The following is a 24,646-nucleotide window of genomic DNA, read 5'->3' on the forward strand; positions in this document are numbered from 1 at the left end:
TCCCAAATTCCCTGTTTCCATGTTTTCCCCTTGGGGATATGTAATTGCTTAGAGGAACATGCCCAGAGTGTTGGTTTCATTGCATCCGTTACAATTCTGGAATCTACTCAAGAACCATAAAATGCCAGTGAGGTGAAACCTTTCCTGGCCCTATTGCTGAACCCGCTTACCTGCCTCAGTACGTTTGTTTCACTCACTGCCTGATCTACATTTCAGGGAAGCTGTACACCACTAATGGTAGCAACTCTTCATCCTCAAGTAGCCACCATCACGCCGCAGTATGCGGTCCCCTTTACTCTGAACTGCGCAGCCGGCCGGCCAGCGCTAGTAGAACAGACGGCTGCAGTACTGGTAATTGCCTCCCTTGATTGTGTTCACTAACTGAGTTTTTGTTTTAACTTAGACTTGCAGAGGGCATGGAAGCATGTGCCATCTTGTGGCTGTGTTCTTGCTACATCTTAATGTCTTGTTGTTTTCCTCCCCAACATTGCTGAAGCACTGTCTGACTCTGATGTTTAGTGTGGCTCTGTAAAGAATCCAGATCCATTGACTATTACTTTTTTACTAGCCTAGCATTATAAAGCTCTTCTAAGCTAGACTATAGAAGAGTTATAATTGTTCTTGTTCTTTGCTTCCTGTTCTGTCTTTGCCTTTTGATTGTTGAAAACAAAGGAATCGGCCTCTAGCTTGACTCTGCTACAGGTACCTGGATGGCCAGAATTTGAACTACTTGGCAAGTTAGCTACATATTTTGTTTTAAATGCTTGTAAAGCTTCTTTGCATGTAGAAATGTTTCAGGTCATTAAGCACAGGCTAAATCTCTAATAATAGCAAATTCTTTAGTTTATTGCTTTAGCAGTTGATTTATCTTAAGCGCTGTTGAACATTGACAATTTTCTGGCTTTTTGTTATTTATAGCCAATCACAGGTAGCTTGCTTCATCCAGATAAAGATACTGCTCTTCACAGATACTTTCAGTTCTTACTGTATTTCTTGGTTGAAATTAAAGGTGAGCTCTAGTTTCTAAAATGGCAATAGCTAGCTGTCAGGCTTTTGGAACAATTAAAAGGATGGGGGATGGGACTAAACACATCTTTTTAAAGTGTATGTTTTCAAAATTGTCCTCTTCTGTATTCATCAGAACACAGCGTCTGCATCAGAACAACTTTGCAAATGCCACAGAGAAGTCATTGTAAAACTCCAGAATCAGATCAGTGAAGCTTATGAAAACATTGCAGTGCGCTTAAGTACTTGGTATCCTCACATGTCTTTCAAAGCACATTCCATTTCTTATGTGAACCATTTTGTTTCTTGTGGCTTTAAAGTGGTAGTTTGAGTGTCATTTTCCTCCAAGATGGAAACCTCTCCTGAAGTGGAATTTGCTCAAGCCATACTCAAATGAGGATGAAATTAAAACCCACTCATTTGAGTTCTTCTGAACCAAGTTAACCTCTCTCTGTTTCTGAGGGATGGGAAGGCAGGAGAATGGGTTCTCCTGGGTCACAGCTCCGAGCTAAAAAGACCCAAGGATATATCTCCTTTCCTCCTGTTGAATTTTGATTGCTGAAAGGCCGCAGTTTAGGCTCTGAAAACGGCAAGGGTGACTGTAGCAGAGCTTGGGGCACAAGTGAGTTATTAGTGATGTTTTCAAAAGCGTATTTGGGCTTTTGATTCAACAGGCAAATTAGATCTGTTCTCCTGTGCATGTACAGCAGATCTGACATTCAGCTCCTCTGTGCAGCAACGGGAGATCAGAGCCAGCTGTTACTAAACGATGTGCCTGGATTCTGAGTTTATATAACAACATTTTGTTCCATGGAGAACTCACAATTTCTATTTGGATTCTGGGAGCCTTTGGCGTGAATTTGCTCACCTTTAGTGCTTCCGACACTTCTCCCCTGCTGCTTCCCCTGAGTTTGCATTAGCCGTTTGCTAAGCTTTGCGTATTTTTGTCCTTCCTCTGTCAAAACAGTTCGTCGCTTGGAAGGCCCGGGTTCTGCCTCTCGTTGGGAATTTAGATCTTGCTGTATTAAACTCTCTGCTTTGTCTTGTGCAGGTGTTGGCTTTTGGAAAGACGCATGGTGTGACTTTTAACATATTTCTCTTTTTTATTTATTTATTATTATTATTCCGCTTATGTTGGCAGAGGTTTTAGCAGTTCTCTGCTTTGAAGGCTTCTTGTTTGGAACCAGTATTTGTAATAAGTGGATCTGTTACTTGCAGAAATATTTTAAGACACTGGGTGTTTATGGTTTTGCAGTTTAAACTGCGAGAAAGAGAGCCATATGTGTTCAAAATCATAGAAATATTGTACTGCAGAACTGCATTTTTTTTTTGCAGAAAATGCTGCATTTCATCAATTTGAAGAGGAAAGTTAATAATCCTCATTAATTGAAAATAGTTTTATGCATCTCCTGTGTAACCAAGCATGCCTCTCAATGCACCTTTTCTTAATGTACTGATTAACATTTTCTCCTTCAGTGATTTAACTGAGGTAGAGTGAATTTCTGTAGTAATAACACTGTCTCAGCCATCTCAGTGTGAGCCAGAAAAGCAGAAAGGACCAAGATGGCCTCATATTTTGGAATGCTTCAGCAAAGCAGCATGGATAAAGTTATATGAAAAACAGTCCTGAATAATCTGATGTGTCTGGCATGTAGGCTGATCTTGTCTCCCCTTTTGCAGGCGCTCTTTCTGCAGTACAATATTAACACCACCCTCTTCCCCAGGTGACATCTGTGATACAAAAAATTAGCAAAGTGTTTGGGGAAGCTTGTTTCTGTGGTTTTCATGTTCTCTTGCTGGGCTGAGGCCGTTTGAGGAAGTGCAGTGATGCCCCTTTATCTCTGCAAGTTAACAATCTACGCGAATTAATTTATTGTTTGGAACAAGTCTCTTTCTCCCCCTCTGTAGGAACTGAAATCTAATGAATCTGTTTATCTGTTTGCTGTTTTGCAGCAGGCCTGGCCTGGGGGAACCCAGCAGATATTGCTTCCTTCCACTTGGCAGCAGCTCCCAGGGGTTGCTCTGCACAACTCTGTTCAGCCAACAGCCGTGATTCCGGAGACGATTGGCAGCAGCCAGCAGTTAGCTGACTGGAGGTAGGGATTACTCAGGGGCTGACTCTGTGCCCAATGGAAATGTAAACCATTGCAGTACCGTCTGCAGTGAGTAGAATTTCTCCCTCCCCTTCAGAATCACGCAGCAGCTTAATGTAGCTGGGTGCAGCTTGCAGTGCCTGCAGTGTAGTCATGGGGTCTGGGTCTCTCTTTCTCTTTTTTTTTTTTTTTTTTTTTTTTCCTCTCCTTCTCCTGCCCCAGGAATGCACATTCCCATGGAAATCAGTACAGCGCTCTCATGCAACAGCCATCTCTGCTGACTAATCATGTGACTTTAGCTACAACACAGCCACTCAATGTTGGAGTTGCTCATGTTGTGAGACAGCAGCAAAGCAGCAACATTCCAGCGAAGAAGAACAAGCAGCCAGCACCAAACTCAGCCAAGTAAGTGAGCTGAATCAGGAGTGTGATTGACCAAGTGCTTTACTGGTCGTAGGGGGGGTTTTACACATAGAGGGCATGTTGGTGCCATAGCAATACAAGTTACAGAATTGAAGTCTTGACTAATGGGTTGGCAGGTTTCTGGCAGTGCCCAGATGAGTCGATTCTGCTCAGAGCGTCACTGGCTGCATGGGTCCCTTCTGGGATGTGTTCCATGGCTCTCTACTGTATGAGTTTCGTTCCGTGAAGGAGTCTGCCCAGATGCTCTCCTTGTGTGTTTCAAGATGTTTTTCTTTGTCTGTATGCTCTGGAGCGTGGCTGTTCTTAATGCTGCTGCTGCTGTGTCCCAGCCTACTGACCTGTAGCTGAATACTGCCTTGGTTTTCTTCAGGCCCAGCTCAACTCTAGAGACTGCGCCCTCCCAAGTTTACTCACTCATTGGGAGCAGTCCTCTGCGCTCCACCTCCTCCTCCTCCAATGTGCTCGTCCCAGTGCAGGAGCAGCACCAGCCCATTGTGATCCCAGACACTCCAAGCCCCCCTGTCAGTGTCATCACCATTCGCAGCGACACTGATGAGGAAGAGGACAGCAAATACAAACCTGCCAGGTAGGAAGTTTGTTTAGGAAGCCTGTATCAGTTTGTCCTGAGCTCAGCCCAGGCATCAGGGAGATTGGAGAACACTATATTCAGAGCCCTGGCTAGGCTAAGAAACACTGTGTAAGACAGGGAGTTCTGTATCCTGTCCACTGTGTTGTTTTTCTATTAACCTGAATCTCGTCCATCAAGTAGGAGGGTGTGAGATCCCAGAGGGAGATCTCCATATGTCTTGTGGGAAAAGCTAGAATGTTTCTTGGTTTTTTTCCTGCAGTTTGGGCATGAAGCAGAGATCTAATGTCATCAGCTACGTTACTGTTAATGACTCACCCGATTCCGACTCCTCCCTGAACAGTCCCTATGCCGCAGACCCACTTTCCTCTCTCAGGAATACGGGTGGTGTCCTGGAGCTGCCTAGCAGAGGAGCAGCTGATAGCTCCAGCTCTCGGACTATCATTGTGCCACCATTGAAAACACAGCTTAATGACTGCATTGTAGCTACCCAGGCTTCAGGTAGGTTGTGCTCTCACAGGTTGCTCTGCTCAGTAATCTTTGTCATGGCTCAGATGCTGTCTTATCCCTGACAGCTTTGTCCTCACGGTTTTGAACTATCTGCATTAGGTCTTCAGCAGCTTCAGGTTTCAGCTGCTGTTCTGATATCCTGAGCCTTGGTCTGTTTTCAGATTTACTGGTACATTTACCTTTCGTTTATGTGTTAGGCTGTATTTACAAAGATCTGTAAAAATTCTCAATGATTTCTTGTTCCATCAGATTTTAGACTGTAATCAAAGAAACAGCTCTGTCATGGAAATAGCCCCTGCGTGTTCCTCAGTTACCTAAGCTGGTTATCACAGCGCATAGAGTGTGAGAAGAACAGACTAATCCATTGAAATCTTTCAGGCATCCTAAGCAGCACCAGTAAGACCAAGCCAGTGGCCTCCGTGAGCGGGCAGTCGTCAGGATGCTGTATAACGCCTACTGGGTACCGATCGCATCGCATGGTGACGAATGGTGTGCAGCCTCTCAATCTCAGCCAGGTAAGCGTTGTGTTCAGGACCTGCCTGCATTTGTACAGCTGTGCGCTGTGGAATCCCAGGTGTGGCCCATCGTGGAGGGAGAGTAATCTTTGACTCAGTGGAACTACAGTAACCCTTCTTGAATTTTCTTGAGGGTATCACAGAGCTGCAGGTGTCTTGACTTCATGGAAGGGAGGATCTGACAGAAGTGCCAATCAGTCCTGCAACTAGAACAGAGGTGTTGATCGGGAGGCTCTGGCTGAACCCTTCCTCGCTCACCTCCTCTCCACTGCGCTTTATACTGAGGATACCTACTAACTTTATTTACTTCTTCACCTTGCAGAACCAGCAAACAACAGTGCTGGCCTCACAGGAGAGAAGTGGAAACGCAGTCCCGCGTAGGCAGCAAGCTTATGTGGCACCCCTCACGTCAACTATTTCTCAGGCTCCCTACACGTTTCAGCATAGCAGCCCAGTGCATCCCCACCTGGCAGCAGCAACAGCAAACGCGCATCTGTCCAGTCAACCGCATATGTACACTTATGCTCCAACCACTGCTGCAACGCTGGGCTCCACCACATCCATCGCCCATCTCTTCTCCCCTCAGGGCTCTTCACGGCACACCACGTATGCTGCCCACCCTAGCACACTTGTCCACCAGGTCCCTGTGAGTGTTGGTCCAAGTCTGTTGACCTCTGCAAATGTTCCGCCTACTCAGTACCAACACCAGTTTGCTCCCCAGTCCTATATTGGTGCTTCCAGAGGATCTGCTATTTACACTGGATATCCGCTGAGCCCTACAAAGATCAACCAGTACTCGTACTTGTAGATCGTAGAAGAGCACTGTCCTGCAATAGGCCTGAGAGATGGAGAAGGATTTCAGGTGAACCTTTACCTGGTGATGACTGCCTGGTTTTTGTTTCTCCCTGATCTGGTTGTATGTTGTTCAAAAGTGTCTCTGGTGAGTTCAGTCACTAACTGAGCAGCATGCTTTGTTACCAGTACGAGGGTTGCTAATTAAGGTTTTAAAATTTTACTTACTTTTTATAGATGCTTTTAAAAGTTCATGTTCCCATTTATTTAAAATTATCCTGGTATGCTAATCAAAAGGGGAAAAGAAAATCAGTGTCCTGAAAGATCCTGATGATTTTTTTTTTTTTTAACTAGCTTAATTTAAACAAAAAGATTAGCAGATTATATTTTAGCAGCTTGCACAAATCCATATTGCCACTAAAAATATAATGCATATTTATCTCAGAACATTGCTAAGGCAGTTCTAAAATCAAGTTTTAATATTTTGACATTTATTTTCTATTTCACTTTCTCTCTAACAAATTGCTGATTCTGCAAAAGCCATTACATCTCTTTATATGTTACTGTCAAGGTTTTCGTTTACTTCTCTGCTTTGTTTAAGGACTGGTAGAGGCAGCTGCCTTGTGCTAGTAACAGATATTCAGGAGTCCCTGTAAACCCTGAAATCTCTTTTGTTTTTTTGAAAATTCTGTGTCTCCATACCACAGCTGAATTTTTATCGTTGCAGAATTCTTTTAAGTTTTCCAAACTGTATTCAAGATCTCACTTGTGTAAGAGAACTCAACAGCTTTGCCAGAATGCTGTATTCTTCAGCTGAGAACGGATAGCTTCATTGCGCTGAAATTTGGTTTCCGCAGCATATTAGATGCTGGCCCTATAATGGAGCTGGGTTCCTTCACAAAAGCACAGGGCTTTTCTTTGTTCTTTTTTCCTTAATATTTTTCCTCACCTGATTAATTTAGGAGGGAGTTGAACAATTGAAATACAATGAAACATCACTGTATTGATGTGTACAGCTTTTTATACTCCTGTGAGCGTATCCTCCTGGATATGTCAACAACTACTTTAAAGCGCTCTTATTAAGACTTGTATACAGTACATGCATGTAGGAATTGCAAAAAAAAAAAGAAGAAAAAAAAGAAAAAAATCCAGATTTTAAAGTTTATTACTGAATTTAAAACTATTTTAGAAGTTTTGTATTGGTGGTGTTTTAATATTTTACATAAAATGAAATATGTACATATTGATTAGAAAAATATAACAAGCAAAACTTCCTGCTAACCCCAAAACGTTCTGTCTTTGTAATCAAAATGTGTAGTGATTATACTTGAACTCTGTACTTAGTGTTTGTCTAATTCTTAAACGTTCCTGGGGATGGAATTGATGTATCCTTTGTATTTAAACCAAAATGAATTGATACATGTTGGAATGTATGTGATATAATGCAATGGTTAGAGCTCATCACTGTAGCACTGAGAGAGGAGTAGAGCTTCATGAGAGAAAAGGATACCTTCTGATTTGTTTTGCACAGGTATGTGTGATGAAGAGTTGTTTGGTGTGTCCCCTTATTGTAGTGCCTTAAATGATGATGTAGTGTGAATAGAGTTTACAGTGAGCTTGCCTTATGAGGGACCAGCAAGCCCCCGTCGAATTGAAGCAATTCACTAAGCTTATCACAGCAAGAAGAGCAGTATGTTGCATAGATGCATTGTTCTCAGTTTTAATGCTATCATAAAAAGCTACATTTTTGTTTGGAGTGAAGCGATGTTTCCTTAAAGCTTTTCCTGGAAATGGCACATGTACTGTTAGATGTCTGTCAGTGCATTTCGAATAGGGTAGTGCTGGGAATGCATTGGAATGTTTAGTCTAATATTGCAGAAGTGATTAAATATGTGCAATCACTTTTTATTAGATTAGTATGGTGTTACCTTCCCCCCACCGTTAATAGCAGACATTTCTTGTAAAATATTGCTAGCTCGATGATAGAATATTTATACCAAAGAGAGCCTGCTGTAAAGCACATAATACCATTATAAAGTTTTATAACGCTACTGCTAATGTGGAGTTGTTGGGAAGGTTTGTCAGCTGTAGCACTAGTTAGTGTTCAGAGGAAATACTCAGTTTGGATAATCAGTGCAGTTTTTGAACTACACTTTGTTTTCCTGGTTCCCCTGTACTAGGAATTATTTCTCAACCTCAGTACGTAGATAAGTATCTTATCCAAAAGGATAATAAACTGGCTTGAGCAGTAGTATTACTGCAGCAATAAGAGGTTTTGGTAACCTTGCATCCCAGTTTATGTTTGTCCAAGTGGAAAACAGGCTAGTTCTCTGACCGGTGTCTGACAAGAAGAGCAAAATTCTTTTCTGAAATTCCACATTATTGATAGAAGAAAGTTTGGACTGAACCTGAAGTTGAGGACCTGTTAAAGGTTTGGCATCTCTTTCATTAGAGGGAGCAAGGACTTTGGAACTGGACGGTAGCATTAGCGACACGTTGTTCAGTGTTTTTTTAGTCAGAGCACTTCTATAAATGTGAGGATAACCAACCAATCTCGGTATTTCACATCATTGGTGTAAATGATGCTATTTGTTGCTGTAAGCACTTTCTTTCTTTTTCCCATGTTACATTGCTTGTGTTCAGATCTTTGCCTTGAGATACCTCTTGGGTACAGAGTTGTGCCTTTCCATCAAAAGGCAAAAAAGCTCCAATTCCTGGGTTTCAGAGAAAAAAAAAAAAAAAGACTTCTAGCAAAATGTGCTAATAAGTTGGAGAAACCGCCCTTCCCACCCCTCCCCCCAAAGCAGAGTGCGACGGAAATGTCCATCTGTCTTTAGCGTCCCTGTGTCCCTATTACATAATTAAACCCAACCAAATGTATTCACAAAGCCTGGTAGCATCTCTTCTACTGCCCACGTTTCCAAAACTGTTGGAACAAGGGGACGGGGTGAGATGAAACGTACTCCATTTGGAGCAAGTCTTCGGTTACCCTGAAATGTATCGGTGATGCACGGCATAAAATAAGCAAGAAAAAAACCACCCCAGCAGGGCCAGGTTTTCATCGCAGCACTGGCTTCACTAGTGTGGCGGATCTGAGTCTGGCTCCTGTGTGTGCTGCCCAGTTTAAGTATATTCTGGTCTGCTCTAAGGAGATACATCCCTTCTTCCCATGCATATCCAGGTTCTTTCAAAACAGGTTAAAGAATCGAGTGTCCTCATTGTCAAAGCTGTTAAACAGATTTTGCTAAGCAATATGCTGTCTCTGGATAGAAATTAAAGTCCTCTTTAACTCCTCTCTTTTTTTTTTTTTTTTAAAGTTGCCCACCATAGATGAAGTTTAGGGTTCACTTTTTGAATTTTTATAACCGTGGTCCCATCTAGACTCGTTTGTGTGACTTATGAACTATTAAAATAGAGTTGTTCCTGTTACCTGACCTGCGTTCACAGCTGTGATAGCCCCTGCAGAGGCAACTTCCTGAAGCTTTCCTGCTTTAGCACCTAGTTGATGGGATGCAGTAATTTACCTCTGACTCAGCAATCTCTTTTAGTACATGAAACTAAATTGCTTCTAAATGACAGGATTGGCACAGCCCTGCTTTCTTTTTTATTTAAACTCCTGAATGGTGCCGCATGTCCACATGGTTGTTTGTTGCTAAACTTTATATAATGTGTGATTTCAGATTTGGCTTGAAATATATCTATCTCACTACATGTAGCAGTACATTATATGTAATGTTAGTATTTCTGCTTGAATCCTTGATATTGCAATGGAATTCCTACTTTATTAAATGTATTTGATATGCTAGTTACTGTGTAAAATTTAACTTTCTTTTATGGTTGTGCTCTTCCTTTTTACAAGCCGCTAGATACAGGTAGTTTCTGACAATTACTGATCTATGTTTGTATTGCTGATGTACTTAGGGGGTATGTAAAAATCATTTTAACAAAAGAAATAGATATTTAAAAATTTAATACTAACTATATGGGAAAAGGGTCCATTGTGAAAACATAGTTTATCTTTGGATTCAATGTTTGTCTTTGGTTTTACAAAGTAGCTTGTATTTTAAGTATTTTCTACATAATATGGTAAAAATGTAGAACAATTGCAATGCATCAATAAAAAGGGTTAATTTTCTGTACTCTACTCATTTGGTCACTTGATCTATTAACGGGGACGGAAAAAAGGGTTTTGGCTTATCTGGGATGAAATACGAGCACCAACCGTTAGTCGTTTGCCGCTCACAGCGTAACTACATTCGCTGCGGCTCTGCCGTGCGGGAGCGCAGCTCGCTCGCTCCAGAGAAGCGCGGGCGGTTGCTCCGCGGCGGGCGGGCGAGCGGGGCCGGGGCCGTCCCGCCCCGCCCCGGGCCCCGCCCCCGCCCCGGGCCCCGCCCCTGCCCTCGCCCCGCCCCGCAGCGACCTCGCCCCGCCCCCGCCGAGGCCCCGCCCCGGGCCCCGCCCCTGCCCTCGCCCCGCCCCGCAGCGACCCCGCCCCGCCCCCGCCCCGGGCCCCGCCCCTGCCCTCGCCCCGCCCCGCAGCGACCCCGCCCCGCAGCGACCCCGCCCCGCCCCGCCCCCGCCGAGGCCCCGCCCCGGGCCCCGCCCCTGCCCTCGCCCCGCCCCGCCCCGCCGGGCCCGCCCCGCCCCTGCCCGCCGCCCCGGGGGCCCGGGAGCCGGGGGCTCTGAGCTGGGGCCGGTGTGCGCCAGGCGCCCTGCAGCCCCCGTCCCCGTTCCTCGCCCGCTCCCCCTGCCCCTCGCCCTGTCCCTGTCCCCCTTGCCCTGTCCCCCCATCCCTCTCTGTGTCCCCCTCGCCGTGTCCCCCCATCCCTCCCCCTGTCCCTCGCCCTGTCCCCCTCGCCCTGTCCCCCATCCCTCGCCCTGTCCCCCCATCCCTCGCCCTGTCCCCCTCGCCCTGTCCCCCATCCCTCGCCCTGTCCCCCCATCCCTCGCCCTGTCCCCCTCGCCATGTCCCCCATCCCTCGCCCTGTCCCCCCATCCCTCGCCCTGTCCCCCTCGCCATGTCCCCCCATCCCTCGCCCTGTCCCCCCATCCCTCGCCCTGTCCCCCTCGCCCTGTCCCCCATCCCTCGCCCTGTCCCCCCATCCCTCGCCCTGTCCCCCTCGCCATGTCCCCCATCCCTCGCCCTGTCCCCCCATCCCTCGCCCTGTCCCCCTCGCCATGTCCCCCCATCCCTCGCCCTGTCCCCCTCGCCCTGTCCCCCATCCCTCGCCCTGTCCCCCCATCCCTCGCCCTGTCCCCCTCGCCATGTCCCCCATCCCTCGCCCTGTCCCCCTCGCCATGTCCCCCCATCCCTCGCCCTGTCCCCCCATCCCTCGCCCTGTCCCCCTCGCCCTGTCCCCCATCCCTCGCCCTGTCCCCCCATCCCTCGCCCTGTCCCCCTCGCCATGTCCCCCATCCCTCGCCCTGTCCCCCCATCCCTCGCCCTGTCCCCCTCGCCATGTCCCCCCATCCCTCGCCCTGTCCCCCTCGCCCTGTCCCCCATCCCTCGCCCTGTCCCCCCATCCCTCGCCCTGTCCCCCTCGCCATGTCCCCCATCCCTCGCCCTGTCCCCCTCGCCATGTCCCCCCATCCCTCGCCCTGTCCCCCCATCCCTCGCCCTGTCCCCCTCGCCCTGTCCCCCATCCCTCGCCCTGTCCCCCCATCCCTCGCCCTGTCCCCCTCGCCATGTCCCCCATCCCTCGCCCTGTCCCCCCATCCCTCGCCCTGTCCCCCTCGCCATGTCCCCCATCCCTCGCCCTGTCCCCCCATCCCTCGCCGTGTCCCCCTCGCCATGTCCCCCCATCCCTCGCCCTGTCCCCCCATCCCTCGCCCTGTCCCCCTCGCCCTGTCCCCCATCCCTCGCCCTGTCCCCCCATCCCTCGCCCTGTCCCCCTCGCCATGTCCCCCATCCCTCGCCCTGTCCCCCCATCCCTCGCCCTGTCCCCCTCGCCCTGTCCCCCATCCCTCGCCCTGTCCCCCCATCCCTCGCCGTGTCCCCCTCGCCATGTCCCCCCATCCCTCGCCCTGTCCCCCCATCCCTCGCCCTGTCCCCCTCGCCATGTCCCCCATCCCTCGCCCTGTCCCCCCATCCCTCGCCCTGTCCCCCTCGCCATGTCCCCCCATCCCTCGCCCTGTCCCCCTCGCCCTGTCCCCCATCCCTCGCCCTGTCCCCCCATCCCTCGCCCTGTCCCCCTCGCCATGTCCCCCATCCCTCGCCCTGTCCCCCTCGCCATGTCCCCCCATCCCTCGCCCTGTCCCCCTCGCCATGTCCCCCATCCCTCGCCCTGTCCCCCCATCCCTCGCCCTGTCCCCCCATCCCTCGCCCTGTCCCCCTCGCCCTGTCCCCCATCCCTCGCCCTGTCCCCCCATCCCTCGCCCTGTCCCCCCATCCCTCGCCCTGTCCCCCTCGCCCTGTCCCCCATCCCTCGCCCTGTCCCCCCATCCCTCGCCCTGTCCCCCTCGCCATGTCCCCCCATCCCTCGCCCTGTCCCCCCATCCCTCGCCCTGTCCCCCTCGCCCTGTCCCCCATCCCTCGCCCTGTCCCCCCATCCCTCGCCCTGTCCCCCTCGCCATGTCCCCCCATCCCTCGCCCTGTCCCCCCATCCCTCGCCCTGTCCCCCTCGCCCTGTCCCCCATCCCTCGCCCTGTCCCCCATCCCTCGCCCTGTCCCCCCATCCCTCGCCCTGTCCCCCTCGCCATGTCCCCCATCCCTCGCCCTGTCCCCCCATCCCTCGCCCTGTCCCCCTCGCCCTGTCCCCCATCCCTCGCCCTGTCCCCCCATCCCTCGCCCTGTCCCCCTCGCCATGTCCCCCCATCCCTCGCCCTGTCCCCCCATCCCTCGCCCTGTCCCCCTCGCCCTGTCCCCCCATCCCTCGCCCTGTCCCCCCATCCCTCGCCCTGTCCCCCTCGCCATGTCCCCCATCCCTCGCCCTGTCCCCCCATCCCTCGCCCTGTCCCCCTCGCCCTGTCCCCCATCCCTCGCCCTGTCCCCCCATCCCTCGCCCTGTCCCCCTCGCCATGTCCCCCATCCCTCGCCCTGTCCCCCCATCCCTCGCCCTGTCCCCCTCGCCATGTCCCCCCATCCCTCGCCCCGTCCCCCATCCCTCGCCCTGTCCCCCCATCCCTCGCCCTGTCCCCCTCGCCATGTCCCCCATCCCTCGCCCTGTCCCCCCATCCCTCGCCCTGTCCCCCTCGCCATGTCCCCCATCCCTCGCCCTGTCCCCCCATCCCTCGCCCTGTCCCCCCATCCCTCGCCCTGTCCCCCTCGCCATGTCCCCCATCCCTCGCCCTGTCCCCCCATCCCTCGCCCTGTCCCCCTCGCCCTGTCCCCCCATCCCTCGCCCTGTCCCCCTCGCCCTGTCCCCCATCCCTCGCCCTGTCCCCCCATCCCTCGCCCTGTCCCCCTCGCCCTGTCCCCCCATCCCTCGCCCTGTCCCCCCATCCCTCGCCCTGTCCCCCTCGCCATGTCCCCCATCCCTCGCCCTGTCCCCCCATCCCTCGCCCTGTCCCCCCATCCCTCGCCCTGTCCCCCTCGCCATGTCCCCCATCCCTCGCCCTGTCCCCCCATCCCTCGCCCTGTCCCCCTCGCCCTGTCCCCCCATCCCTCGCCCTGTCCCCCTCGCCCTGTCCCCCATCCCTCGCCCTGTCCCCCCATCCCTCGCCCTGTCCCCCTCGCCATGTCCCCCATCCCTCGCCCTGTCCCCCCATCCCTCGCCCTGTCCCCCTCGCCATGTCCCCCCATCCCTCACCCCGTCCCCCATCCCTCGCCCTGTCCCCCCATCCCTCGCCCTGTCCCCCTCGCCATGTCCCCCATCCCTCTCGCCCTGTCCCCCCATCCCTCGCCGTGTCCCCCCGTCCCCCTCACTGTCCCCCTCGCCCTGTCCCCCATCCCTCGCCCTGTCCCCCCATCCCTCGCCCTGTCCCCCTCGCCATGTCCCCCCATCCCTCGCCGTGTCCCCCCGTCCCCCTCACTGTCCCCCTCGCCATGTCCCCCCGTCCCTCGCCATGTCCCCCCGTCCCTCGCCGTGCCCACAGCGCCGCCGGGGCTGGGGCTCCTTGCCGGAGCGCCCCGACAGCGAAGGGGTTAAGGCGCCCGGGTCTGGCCTCCCGGGGAAGGAGCAGCCTCTCCTCCCCTCTGGTCCCATCTGGATTCAATAAGGGCTGCGAGAGGCCGGAGCATTCCTGAGCGCTGAGCTGACGCGGCTCCCACCGACGGCCATGGGGCCCTGGCGCTGCCTGCTGCTCCTGGCGCTCCTGCCCGCCGCCCCCCGCGCCCAGCAGCAGTTCATGGAGTACATGGAGCGGCGCCTGGCGCTCCTGGAGGTGGGCACCGGCCGCCGCCGCCCGCCGCCCGCTCCCCGCCGCCCGCCCGGCCTCGCCGCCGCCGCAGGGCCGGCACGGGGCCTGGGGCGAGGGGGAGCCGAGCGCCCCGGTGGGGAGCCCGGCGCGGCAGAGCAGGCGGAGCGGCCCCGGCCCCCCTCGCCAGGGCCCGTGCAGCCCGCGTGGGGGCATCGCGGGGGCATCGCGGGCGCGGGGGCATCACGGGGGCATCGCGGACGTGGGAGCATCGCGGGCGCGGGAGCATCGCGGGGGCATCGCGGACGTGGGAGCATCGCGGGCGCGGGGGCATCACGGGGGCATCGCGGACGCGGGAACATCGCGGGCGCGGGGGCATCACGGGGGCATCGCGGACGTGGGAGCATCGCGGGCACGGGGGCATCGCGGGGGCATCGCGGGCGCGGGAGCATCGCGGGGGCATCGCGGACGTGGGAGCATCGCGGGCACGGGGGTATCACGGGGGCATCGCGGACGTGGGAGCATCGCGGGCGCGGGGGCATCGCGGGGGCATCGCGGACGCGGGAACATCGCGGGCGCGGGGGCATCGCGGGCGTGGGGGCATCGCGGATGTGGGAGCATCGCGGACATGGGAGCATCGCGGGGGCATCGCGGACGTGGGAGCATCGCGGACATGGGAGCATCGCGGGGGCATCGCGGACGTGGGAGCATCGCGGGCGCGGGGGCATCACGGGGACATCGCGGACGTGGGAGCATCACGGGGGCATCGCGGACGTGGGAGCATCGCGGGCGCGGGGGCATCACGGGGACATCGCGGACGTGGGAGCATTGCGGGCGCGGGGGCATCACGGGGACATCGCGGACGTGGGAGCATCACGGGCGCGGGGGCATCGCGGGGGCATCGCGGACGTGGGAGCATCACGGGCGCGGGGGCATCGCGGGCGTGGGAGCGCTGCGGGTGCTGGAGCGCTGCGGGTGCGGGGCATCGCGGACACGGGAACATTGCAAGTGTGGGAGCATCGTGGGTGCAGGAGCGTTGCGGGGGCATCGCAGGGGTGGGAGCGTCGCGGGCGCGGGAGCGCTGCGGGTGCGGGAGCGCAGCAGGACGGGGCCCGGCAGACACCGCTTAGACCCAGGTGCCTGCAGCGGGACGGGGCCGGGGGAGACGCGAGTGCCGGGCTAGGAGCGTGGCGTGGCCCCGGCGTTCCCGTGACCGCACGTCCGCGGCGGCCGGCCGCAGCAGCCGGGGCTGCGCTGCGCGGGGACCCTCAGTGTCCCCCCGGCCGCCCCAGGAGCGGATCTCGCAGTGGCACGACCAGAGCAGCCGCTACTCCACGGAGCTGCGGGACTTCAAGAACCAGGTGCTGGGGATGCTGGAGACAGCGGAGAAGGAGCGGGAGGCGCTGCGGGCGGAGGTGGAGAGCGCGGCGGTGCGCGTGGACCGCCTGGAGCGCGAGGTGGACTACCTGGAGACGCAGAACCCTGCGCCGCCCTGCGTGGAGGTGGACGAGACCCTGATGGAGAAGCAGGTGGCCACGGCCAAGCAGAGGAAGAACGAGAAGTACACCAAGCTGACAGGTGAGGGGCGGCCGCGGTGCGCAGGGCGGGGGGGACCCTCCAGGCTGAGGTCTCCCCGACCATCCGCTTGGCAATAACTCCCAGGCAGGGGTGGGTTTTGGGTGTCTCTGGCCCAATCCCCGTGTTCTCGCGGCTGCCAGTGCGTGGAGGCCGTGTTTGAGCCCCCGGGAAGCGCCCCGGGTGGCTGCCCTGCCCCTTGCCCGCATGCACAGCTTGGCTGCTCCGGGCTGCTGGGGACGGCTCTGCCACCTCCACGGCGAGCTTGCAAGGCCCGAGGGCCAGAGGGGAGCGCCAGGGCCGCGCGCATTGCAGGGCAGCCGCCCCTCGCTCACGGCTGCCTGGCTCACACAGACTGCAGCGACACCATCGCCAGTGTCCGGGCCATGAAGATCCTGAAGCGCTTCGGCGGCCCTTCGGGGCTCTGGAGCAAGGATGCGGCGGGCAGCTCAGAGAAGATCTACGTCTTTGACGGCACCGCCAATGACACCGTGTACGTCTTCCCCCGCATGCGGGAGTTCACCCTCTTCTCAGCCACCCGCAAGGCCGCCCGCATCAAGCTGCCCTACCCTTGGGTGGGCACTGGGCACCTGGTCTACGATGGGCACCTCTACTACATCCGCCAGCAGGGTCCCTTCCAGGTGATCAAGTTCAACCTGGTCAACAAGACGGTGGTGGACAGCTCGGTGTTCCCGGCCGAGGAGCAGATCCCCGTCTTTGGGCTCTCCTCCTTCACCTACATCGAGCTGGCCGCAGATGAGGAGGGGCTCTGGGCCATCTACGCCACCAAGGAGAACGAGAAGAACATCTGCCTGGCCAAGCTGGACCCCGCCTCGCTGGACATCGAGCAGATGTGGGACACGCCGTGCCCGCGGGAGAACGCCGAGGGTGCCTTCGTGGTGTGCGGGGCGCTGCACGTGGTCTACAACACCCGGCTGCCCAGCCGCTCCCGCGTCCAGTGCGTCTTCGACGTCAGCGGCACCTTGGCCGCCGAGGACGCCTCGCTGGTCTACTTCCCCAAGCGCTACGGCTCCCACTCCAGCATGAAGTACAACCCCCGCGAGAGGCAGATCTACGCCTGGGACGACGGCTACCAGATCATCTACCGCATGGAGATGAAGAAGAAGTTGGAGGTCTGAGTGGGGCCCATAGCGGGGCGTCCCCGGCGCCGCAGCACGGCGTCTCGGACCCGTCCCCAGCACCGAGCGCTGCACCCCGCCAGCTCCCCCAGGTGCCGCGGCCGGCCCGGCCCCGGCCCAGGGACCCGGCTCCACCGGCGGAGACATGGACTGACGCGAGAAGCCGCGTAACCAGAGCGCGGAGCGGGAACGCGCCTGGAGCCAGACCTAATAAAAGATGTTTCCCCTCCGTAGCCTGGCCCCGGTCTCCTCCCCGCTCGCTGCTGCAGCAGCGCATCCGCGGGGCGCCCGGTCCTGCCCCAGCGCGCCTCGGCCCCGCGCAGCGCTCGGGGTCTGGGCTGAGTCCGGCCTGGGTTTGCCCTGGGGTCTGGGCTGGGTCTAGCTCGGGGATTTGGGCCGGGGCTGTGGGCGGCTCCGGCTGCAGCAAGGGCCCGTCCGAGTCCGGCTGGGGCTGGCCTATTTTGCACCTGCAAAACTGTGAGTAAACAGCAAAATCTCTTGACCGGGGAGGAGAGCAGGCGATTTCCCCGCACGCCGGGAGACCGCGGCTGGCCCCGATGCCCCGCGCTGTGTGCGGGCCCCTGCTTGCCCGTTGCTCAGCGGCACCTGCGGGCGCTACAGACGGGTGGGCCCTTTCTCCCCATGTTTGTTCTTTTAGATAGGGACTTCCAAGCGCCTGGTTGCCCCCATCCCCCAACCGGGGTATCGCCCCCCCGCCCCATGGTGCCGGGCTCGGGGCAACGTGCTGGGTGACAGCGCTGCGGGCGTCCCCGCTCCCCTCGCCCTTGATGTGCCCAATGTTTTATCTCTTTGCAGAAGAGCCTCTGTAAGTAATTGTCCCTTTCATCTCTGCCCCACTTGAAAACGCTGCCCTTGGGAGGCGAGCTGATAAAGTAAATGGAGACGTTAGTTTAAGAGTAGGCAATTGGGAGCAAGGTCTTCTAGGGCTAATTTTTTTTCTCCTTTGACTGCTTTTCGAGGGTCTTGGCCTCTCTCTCTCTGCCTGATCCTTTTCCAGCTCACAGAGCTGCTGCCGAGGCAGAAGGATCCCGCACACGGCTTTGGCAACCAGGAGCCTTAAGAGCCGGCAGCATAAACGAGCGTGTTATAAAGACACTATTGTATTGAAACAAGAGGTGTGTGGGGGGGTAATTTCTCCATTTAATGCTTTCTTAATGGCTGGTTGGCAAGCGTAAGCACAGGCTTTTAGCTTCAAATAGGTATTTCTGCCCACGTAACATCTGGTTGAGCACATGAACTCAGAGGCAACAAAGGCTCTGCCAGGGCTTCCCAGTGGGGTGGGAAGACACGCTTGGGAGCTGAAAAGCGCCAGGAGAGGCGCAGAGCAGCCGTCCTTCCAGTACGGCCCTTTGCCCTTTTTGTAATGAAAATGCAGAATAGTTGCAAAATCCTTTGGGTTCTGAGCTCACCGCCCTGCCCAGGAAACTCTGCCTTGTGATGCAAAGTTTCATTGTTTTCCGGACAGCTCCGATTCCTAACGGAGAAGCTGCAATTACTGCCGTGCTTCCATCAAGGTGGATTTTGCTGCATGCTCTGCTCCCCGCCCGGGCAACACTGCACACAGCAAACCGCAGCAGCAGCTCGCACCTCCCGGGGCCCCACGCAGTTCCCTGCAGGGAGGGTTAATATTGCTGAGAACAGTGGTATTAAGATGTTCCCTGAAGTCACAAAAATACAAGCTCAGCTATTCGGGCTGAACAATTCTTTAAGTTCTTTCCCCTCTGAAAACCGGCTTTCCAGAGCCTGTCTGGCATCCCTGTCGGCAGTGAGCGGAGGACGAAGGGGGGCAGGGACCCTCCCAGGCTGGAGCTGACTCCCTGGGAGCTGGGACCCCCCAGCTGGAGCCGGGACCTGGCAGCGTTGACAGCAGCACAGCTCCTTCCTGCTGCAGGTGTCTGACGGCTTGGGGGGGGGGGATATAACCACAGAAACTGTGATTATTACAGAAACAAACTACCCATTTTTTCTGTTGCTAATAAAATACGTAAGTGCATTATTGACTCGCTGTCATGGTTTGATGGGCCTGCACCACCTGAAAGGTGCAGTAAGAGGGATACCGAAACGAACAGGCAACCGCAACCTAAGCAGATCCAGGATGGCAGTACAGGTGTTTGCATGGTGATGAACAGATTTACCACCACTACCAGTAAAATTGACAGTAACGTTTACCATCAAATAACGACCGCAGCAACAGCTATAACCTGTGAACAGTGTAACTACTGTATGTATATATACATCAGAATTTACAAAGATGGAATAGAGGTATCATGTGTATGTACAGGCAGTACTAAAGTAACTTGAAATGAGCAGAAACACAAACCACATATAGAAATAAGAGGGCAGATGCCCAAAAGGCCACGCCAAGCGGACACCTCTTCCTGGTATCACTACCGTGAATCCAGCCAGCCGCAGCTGGCAGGCAGCTGAACCCTGGCAAAGAGCCCGCAGCTGCCGGCGCCCCCTCCCCACCCGCAGACCACCCGCTCGTGGGTGCAGAGTGAGGCGGCACCAACTGCGGGGGGGGGGGGGGGGGAGCGCACACGCCGCTCGAGCCCCCCTTCGCTTCGCTCCGCCGCCCGCGGCCCCTCGCGAGATCTCGAGCAGCAGCGGCGGCGGCGCCAGCCCCGCCACGGACCGGGCCGCCGGGCGCCCCACAGCCACAACACCTTCCTGACGCTGCCGCCGCCGCTACTACTCAACGGCGACTGGCCGCGGCGCTCCTTTTATAGGGAGCCGCGGGGCCGCAGGCACGCTCTGCGATGTGCCGATTGGCTACTCCTGGATCCTTCATTTGCATCTCCTGGCTGGCGGACCAAATTGAAGACTGCAGGTGTCAGGTCCTCACCGCAGCTTCATCCCACGTGCTCCCGCTCGACCAATGAGTGCGGAGGCGCTGCTCCCGGCCGGGGCGGCCGGCGGAGCGAGGGCAGCGGCGGCTGGAGGGTGCCGGGGAGCCCCGCCCCGCCCCTCCCGCCGCGCCGCCGCCGCCGCCGCCGCCCGCCCAGCGAGGCGGGTTTCCCCGCGGCAGCCGCGGACCCTGCCGGTGCGGGGACGGGCGCTTTCCCGCTGGGCGGTCCTTCCCGCGCCGCCTCTTTCAGGACGGCGAGTTGTAAGCGAGAAGCCGTTTTCCCCGACTGGGTCGTCTCTGGCGCCGTCGCCCGCCCCCTTCCCGTCCCAGGCCAGGCTCGCCGCAGAAGTGAACGTCCGCCGTGTCACAGCGACAGGAGGGAAGGAGCTCGGCTTAGGAGACGCCCGCGGCAGCCCCCCTCGGGCCGCCCGCGCCCAGCCGAGCCCGTCCGCCCCCGCCAGCCCTGCCCGCGCAGGCAGCGAGCAGTTCTGGGAAGCGCCTTCCGCGTGGTGTCCTTGTCTCCGTCCCACCTGCGGGAACCCTGGCGTTGGGCCGGATGCGTCGGGGAAACCGGCGAGCGAGGAGCAGCACCTGGCGTGGCTCGCGACCGCCAGATCCAGGAGCAGCGCTAGCAAACCGATTTAATTAAAAAAAAAAAAATCGTTGCTGCTCTTCCACTCTGTCCCTGGTGGCAGCAAACCCCCTCCTCTCCGGCATTTCGCAACAGAGAGGGATGTGCAATTGCCAGTGGGTGGTTAGCAGCAAGTCTCTCGCTTGGTGGTAATTAACCCAGGAAGTATTTACCCATGTGAATTTGACAACTGGGCCGTGCTTTTTGCGTTTTGTTCCTGATGCTGCAGGTTACCTCGTCTCGCTTGGCTTTGGTGCTGGCCGTTTCCATGGCAACGGAGCATGCGCTCGGGTTTGCACTGACCCCTTCGAAGGTACTTGATGGCCTTTAGTGAACTGCGTTTGTGATAGACGTCTGTACTGGCCTTTTGAAATAGGCGAGCTGTAAATTCCATATTTTTAATTGCAAATGACATGGGAGCATGAGATGTATTTGTGTGACTAACGCACTGTTTTAAAATATAACTGTAAAATGTAATTACAAAATATCAATGAGAAAAGTGTTGGAAATATAAGCATTTTTTGAGCATTCAGCCTGGGCGAGGGAAGAGGTGCTGCTGGGCTTTCGGGGACGCTGCTGGCACTTGGGCGAAGGGCCGGTTATCCTGAGCCTGTGCAAAGACGAGCCCAACTCCGCTTCCCCCGGGCGCATCTGGACCGCGGACTGAAGCAGGACTGGGCACGCGCTCGGGGCTGGGTATGTACGAGGCTACCGAAGAACTGCGCGTTAGCAAAAGGTTTTGAAAGCAAAACGCCCCCCGTGCCCGGCCGGTCTGCCTCGCACCCACGGCGTGCCCCAGGCGTTTCCCAGATGGCTGCAGCGCGCCGCCGCCTCCGGCCCTGCAAAACCTCTGCGCTCTGCCTGCGCCTCCTTCCTTGCCCCCTTCTTTCTTTGCCTTTGTCGTTTGCCTACCTGCGAGGAACATGCCGTAATTAGAAACGAAAGACTGCTCTTTGAGAACAAATACAGATTATTCTGACAGGATTCCTCTCTTTGCCAAACCTTGCATTACTGGTGTCTAGAAAAATCCTGCAGTAACGTGATGAGGTTGGAAGCCAGTAGCAGAGGAAGAGGCTCAGAGGAAACTGCATATGTTCCTCCAGAGAAAAAGCAGATATACATACATATGTGTGTGTGTGTGTGTGTGTGCATATATGTGTGTGTATATACATACACATATATAAATACATATACACATATGTTTGTGTGTGTGTGTATATACATATATATATGTGTATATACAAGGGAACCCACCCATAGGCCTGCAGTGTCCCGAGGCTCCTGGGCGCAGAGACGCGGACCCGGCTGGGATTTGCATGCAGAGCATCCGATGCACATTGGAAAGACTTGGGGCTCCAGCGTGGGCCAGGCTCTGCTCGGAGCAGGCAGCAACGTTCCCACGTCTCAGCGCACGGGACGGGGCTGCGCTCGCAGCAGAGGCCGCGAAGCCCCGACCGGAGCCTGCCCGTGCCGCGTCCCGCGCCAGATCCCGGTCCGTTACCGCCTTTCGTGGCAGCTGCTGCGATTGCTGCAGCCCTCCGAAATCCCACCGCACACTGTCGCGGCTTCCACAAAAGGAGGAAGCGCTTCGTGAGACAAGAGTTACAAATACAATAATTTTATTGAGTTTCTATCACATGTGGCACATATAGAGAATTAAGACTCAAGGTGTGATGAGAAATCCCGTGTTTGCCCTTCCCTGCACAACGGAGCCCTCCTGCGCCGCGCACAAGCGTCCTCCCGGGCGGGCCGTGCGGCTCGGCGGAGGCCGATGCTGTGAAATTTGGGAGCAGGGAAATGGGGTTGTGCTGGGGGATCCGGCTCCTTGACAAGCCCATGCGAGGTGGAACCGCTGCCCTTCCAGCAAATGCTAAAACAAAATATTTTAATTGAATGCACTTAACTACAGTGGACCGGGCAGCGCCCCGGGGGGACTCCAGGACGGGAGAGTGCCCCAAGCCCCCCGGCGGCCGGCGGAGCCCCCTGATAGCAGCTGACCCCAGGGCCAGCGTCCCGCACGGCCCCTGCAGCAGAGCTCGTTCTTCGGTGCTTGCGCTTCTTCCAGCGTTTGGGCCTTAGCAACGTTTTTCATCAAGGAGCTGCTGATAGTTCAGGAAAAAAAAAGGGATAGCTTTTTTTTTTTTTTAAATGTTGGTTATGTTTATATATTTCCCTTTGCCCCTTTGTTCTCCAGGATGATGTAAGAACTAAAGACCTCGAGCTCATGCAAGAATTTCACCAATTTTGGTAGCATCGTCCCCGCTTTGTGTCCAGACTCTGCTTGCGACAGCCCAGTTCTCCCCACACCGAATAACGGGAGCTTACGGGGAAGGAGCCGCAGCTGTGAGGAGGGTCGCTCGGGCGCAGGGCCCTATGGAGACTGCAAACACAGAAAAGCGGCTCTTTCCCTCCGCTTTTTAATATACTACAGAAGGAGTTTGGGGTACACACGGCACAGACTGCTGACGGCTCATGAACACCTCTAGGCGAAGGGGGAACCCTGGGCGGATCGGGGCGGCAAGCAGCTGCCGGCGCCGGGAGACGTCGGCCGGGTGCCCGGCTCCCGCGGCCCTCGTCGGCCGGCTGGAACCGCCTCCCCGGCCACCCCGCGCGCAAAAAGATATTTTACACGTTATTTTACAGACCGAGCTCCCAGCTCGTGTCCCAGTCCGCCCTCTTCATCCGGAAACGGAGCCATGCGGTGAAAGCCACACACAAAAACATCACCGTGGGAGTCGTGTGAGACGAAGACGAGTCCGACCTGGGCGGTTCCTGCCTTTCCCGGCGTGGGAGCAACGAGGTGGGAAGGTCTCGCCGCTGCCGCTCGCAGCCGGCCACCACGGCTGCAGCCGAGGGCAAAAATAGCTTCGTTTAGCCCCGTTTTCCTGGCCGCTCATGTGCCTCACGGGCTGGGTGGGGGCTTGGGCGAGGGGCAGGAGCCCTGGCTGTCGATGCTCGCTGCGCGGCCGTGCCACTGCCGGAGAAAATATGCATAGCCATACATCCATAGATACAAAGATATATATATATATATATATGTATATATATGTATATATATGAATGACACCCACCCACCCAACATACATACATATCAGTCTGCACAAAAGGGATTGTCTGAAACCCTTCCTATGCCCTAACCTTGTTCACCAACCCCTGTGCTACCTATTCTCATCATCTGCTGCACAGCACGCTCCAAAACAGTGGTTTTTGTCTAGCCCCATCACCTGGTCACGGTCAAAACCTTGGGGGTAAGAGCACCCGTGTTTATCCTGTCCGCAACAGCTAGGGAACAGTTTATTTTATTACTTCACAAATCGATCCACAACTCTCAGGATAGCTACCCCCCCCGCCCCAAAATGTCTATGCACATTTTTGCAGGCAAAGCTTGCCTTTCCCCTTTTAGCACTGTTACCTTTTTGTTTTGTTTGTTTTATAAATACTGAATTATTGCAAAGTTACCCAATTCTTGCCAGTCTGGCAATACTACTCCGTAGAAACTAGATCCACAGTGCCAGAGACGTTGCTCAAAGTGAAAAATCACATCAGCAAGAGAGTGGATGTAGCAAACATTTTTGGCCATACTTACGGGATCATAAATTATTCGTGATGTGCCTTGGGGGGCTATTATTATAATTCAAAACCATTACCACTCAGGCTTTTGAGCGCTCTCTCTCTCTCATCTTACCCTCTAATTTTATTAAATTCAAATGACAAATGATAGACATCTCCCAAAGACAATGAGAGGCCTAATACTTCCATTGCTGCTTTTGCCCCTGGATCAATTGCCTCCTCTCTGGCATAAGCAAAAAGTCTTTGCTGGCTGATAATAATGCCCTAGAAAGTACAAATTTCACTTCTGTAGGAAAAAAACCATTAGGCAATTTGCACGAAACCAGCCCAGGGGAGCTAGTCGGGGGGCCGGGGGGGGGGGGGCGCAAATCACAGCAATTCACCCGGGCCCCCGAGCACACAAATTGCGGTGCTGCGGATGGATAGATAGGGCATCTACCACACGCTGAGGATCTGCACCTTCCTTGCGAGGGCAGGGCAAATTTTTTCAGCATGACGGTAAATGTTAGGGAACTCAAGACTTTGTAAGGGGCCACATGTAAAGACTGCAGCCGCTGCAACCGTGGCCTTAGACAGGGATCGGCTGCTCCCAGGGCATCGCTGCAGCAACTTTTACACAAGCACAGGGCGTTCATCCTGCAAA

At 55.5% G+C, this 24,646-nt stretch overlaps 3 protein-coding genes across 7 annotated transcripts in view; 2 read left to right on the plus strand and 1 right to left on the minus strand.

Annotated features, from left to right (window-relative positions):
• Nucleotides 1–10,068, plus strand: part of HIPK1 (homeodomain interacting protein kinase 1) — a 31,469-nt gene extending 21,401 nt beyond the window's left edge. For 3 of the 4 annotated variants that reach the window (XM_068918665.1, XM_068918666.1, XM_068918664.1), the window contains 7 exons: nt 217–351; nt 2,959–3,101; nt 3,321–3,503; nt 3,892–4,107; nt 4,370–4,608; nt 4,996–5,132; nt 5,455–10,068. In XM_068918665.1, coding sequence (XP_068774766.1) covers nt 217–351; nt 2,959–3,101; nt 3,321–3,503; nt 3,892–4,107; nt 4,370–4,608; nt 4,996–5,132; nt 5,455–5,940 — 1,539 coding nt within the window. In that variant the 3' untranslated portion in view covers nt 5,941–10,068. The remainder of the gene's footprint in view (nt 1–216; nt 352–2,958; nt 3,102–3,320; nt 3,504–3,891; nt 4,108–4,369; nt 4,609–4,995; nt 5,133–5,454) is intronic. The other variant, XM_068918667.1, reaches the window with a different exon arrangement.
• Nucleotides 10,069–14,003: 3,935 nt separating this feature from the next.
• Nucleotides 14,004–18,946, plus strand: OLFML3 (olfactomedin like 3). Its single transcript, XM_068918367.1, has 3 exons — nt 14,004–14,246; nt 15,512–15,797; nt 16,149–18,946. Exons 1-3 carry the CDS (start codon nt 14,142–14,144, stop codon nt 16,931–16,933), a joined length of 1,176 nt encoding a protein of 391 aa, XP_068774468.1. The 5' UTR covers nt 14,004–14,141; the 3' UTR covers nt 16,934–18,946.
• Nucleotides 18,947–22,035: 3,089 nt separating this feature from the next.
• The window catches only part of SYT6 (synaptotagmin 6), a 30,089-nt gene continuing 27,478 nt past the window's right edge, over nt 22,036–24,646 (minus strand). For both annotated transcript variants that reach the window (XM_068918378.1, XM_068918377.1), the window contains one exon: nt 22,036–23,407. In XM_068918378.1, the coding sequence (XP_068774479.1) occupies nt 23,305–23,407 (103 nt within the window). In that variant the 3' untranslated portion in view covers nt 22,036–23,304. The remainder of the gene's footprint in view (nt 23,408–24,646) is intronic.

The sequence above is a fragment of the Struthio camelus genome, chromosome 24, assembly GCF_040807025.1.
Source record: "Struthio camelus isolate bStrCam1 chromosome 24, bStrCam1.hap1, whole genome shotgun sequence".
NCBI lineage: Eukaryota > Metazoa > Chordata > Aves > Struthioniformes > Struthionidae > Struthio > Struthio camelus.

Bases quoted from the DNA above. Each gene is read 5' to 3' on its own strand.
- OLFML3 (XM_068918367.1), top strand. From the start codon at position 14,142: ATGGGGCCCTGGCGCTGCCTGCTGCTCCTGGCGCTCCTGCCCGCCGCC. The intron at 14,247-15,511 runs GTGGGCACCGGC...CGGCCGCCCCAG, and splicing joins GGCGCCTGGCGCTCCTGGAG to GAGCGGATCTCGCAGTGGCA. The intron at 15,798-16,148 runs GTGAGGGGCGGC...TGGCTCACACAG, and splicing joins GAAGTACACCAAGCTGACAG to ACTGCAGCGACACCATCGCC.